The 1,898-nt window shown below is 50.2% G+C and overlaps 1 protein-coding gene across 1 annotated transcript in view; it reads right to left on the bottom strand.

Annotated features, from left to right (window-relative positions):
- Nucleotides 1-1,898, bottom strand: part of Ulk4 (unc-51 like kinase 4) — a 288,608-nt gene that overhangs the window by 262,826 nt on the left and 23,884 nt on the right. The window contains exon 14 of the mRNA XM_026779110.1: nucleotides 1,118-1,178. Coding sequence (XP_026634911.1) covers nucleotides 1,118-1,178 — 61 coding nt within the window. The remainder of the gene's footprint in view (nucleotides 1-1,117; nucleotides 1,179-1,898) is intronic.

Genomic DNA, 1,898 nt, shown 5'->3' on the forward strand with positions numbered 1-1,898 from the left:
CTCACAGCCATCTATAATGAGATCTGGTGCCCTCTTCTGGCATGCAAGCATACACGGAAGGAATGTTCAGTGTATACATAATAAATAAATCTTTTTTAATATTTATTTATTATGTATACAATATTCTGTCTGTATGCCTGAAGGCCAGAAGAGGGCGCCATACCTCTTTACAGATGGTTGTGAGCCACCATATGGTTGCTGGAATTTGAAATCAGGACCTTTGGAAGAGCAGGCAATGCTCTTAACCACTGAGCCATCTCTCCAGCCCCTAAATAAATCTTTTTTAAAATTACAAATGTTCTCTAGCTCTCAGGAGGACTGAGTGCCTCCCCGGGTTTTGCTGGCCACGCTATAATTCTGCTGCATGTTGGTCCTTCAAAACAGCCCTCCGTGGGGCTCGCTCTTGGTTGGCATCCATGGACCAGCCTGACCTGTACAAACTTTTAAGTTAACACCATTCCAACTGGGTGTGGTAAGCCACGCCCCACAGGGGTCAGCCACACCCCACCAGGAGTCAGCCATACCCCCATGGGGGCAGTCACACCACAACAGGTGTCAGCCACCATCCCCACTGGGTGTGGTGAGCCACGCCCCAAAGGGGTCAGCCATGCCCCCATTCGGGCAGCCAGGCCCCAAAAGGGGTCAGACAACATCCCCCAATGGGTGTGGTGAGTCATGCCTTCCATAGGGGCAGCCACGCCCCCATAGGGACAGCAACGCTGCCCACAAGTGTCCCCCACCCAGTCTGGCTCTCTACTGTCCTGATCCCTCAAACACAGTCCCCAGCTAGACTGCTGGCGCTCACACAGCACTATGCAAGACAGACATCTCACTCGCAGAAGCCTCTCTACTTGTAGGAAAATGGGCCCAGCGCCCCAGGAGTCTCCCACCACAAGGGGGCACTGGCCCAGAGGAAAGTCAACAGCTGGCAAAGAGACATTTGCGGCTGACTCCTGCTGTGCAGGATGCACCCAAAGCCTTGACAAGATTGACAAGACGACGGACAATTAGATCTTCTCCACACACACCCAAGTGCACGTTCCGTTTGCAGGTAGGTAAAGTTCCCTTACGAAGTCTGCTTACGAAGGTCAACGCTTTGAGAGCCTGAGGAACTTACCAGAATAAGCCGGTAGGTGCAAGATTTTTGGATCAAACTTGATTGCAGGTTGTTTCATTATCTACGAAAATAACGGGAAAAACGCTGTTGAGAAGCCTTTTAAGTCAACAGTTGTCTCTGCAGCTACAGATCAACAAGGCCAGAAAGGAATGATAGGAAACTTAGCTGGCATCAAAAGGATCCAGGCCAGGTGTGGGGCACCCAGTGCGGCCAGCCTGGGGAGGTAGAGGCAGGAGGGCTAAGATTTGGGGAGGTAGAGGCAGGAGGGCCAAGATTTGCCTGGGCTGCAGAGTGAGACCCTATCTCAAAGCACTAGCAACAAAACAGAATTCAACAGTGCCGTGTGAGACTGAAAGATGTAAATACAGATGCTTCTTTCCACTTCAACCAACTTCTTCAGTGAGACAGAGTCCCGCAGAGAGCTCTGCGCGCCAGCTTCCGGGCTCAACTGGCTAATCTGAAGAGTGTCTGCCAGGACCTGTCCTGAGGAGGTGCAAAGCCATTAAACACGTGACCCTGCTGTCAGCTGAAATTCTAAATGAGAAAATAAGGCAAATGTCTGTTAAACAATAAAATCCTTAATACTTAAGAATTCAAAACAAACAGGACAAAAATTACAGACAGTTCATAGAAAGAAATTTCTTAAAAACAATAAAGAAACAAGTAGTTAGGCTGATGTAACATGAACAGGGTCGGGGGAGCAGCGGAAGGTGGGCTGAGGTCTGGATGTGGCGTGGACAGGGTCGGGGGAGGGGTGGAAGGTGGGCTGAGGTCTGGATGT

Source organism: Microtus ochrogaster, chromosome 5 (assembly GCF_000317375.1).
Source record: "Microtus ochrogaster isolate Prairie Vole_2 chromosome 5, MicOch1.0, whole genome shotgun sequence".
NCBI lineage: Eukaryota > Metazoa > Chordata > Mammalia > Rodentia > Cricetidae > Microtus > Microtus ochrogaster.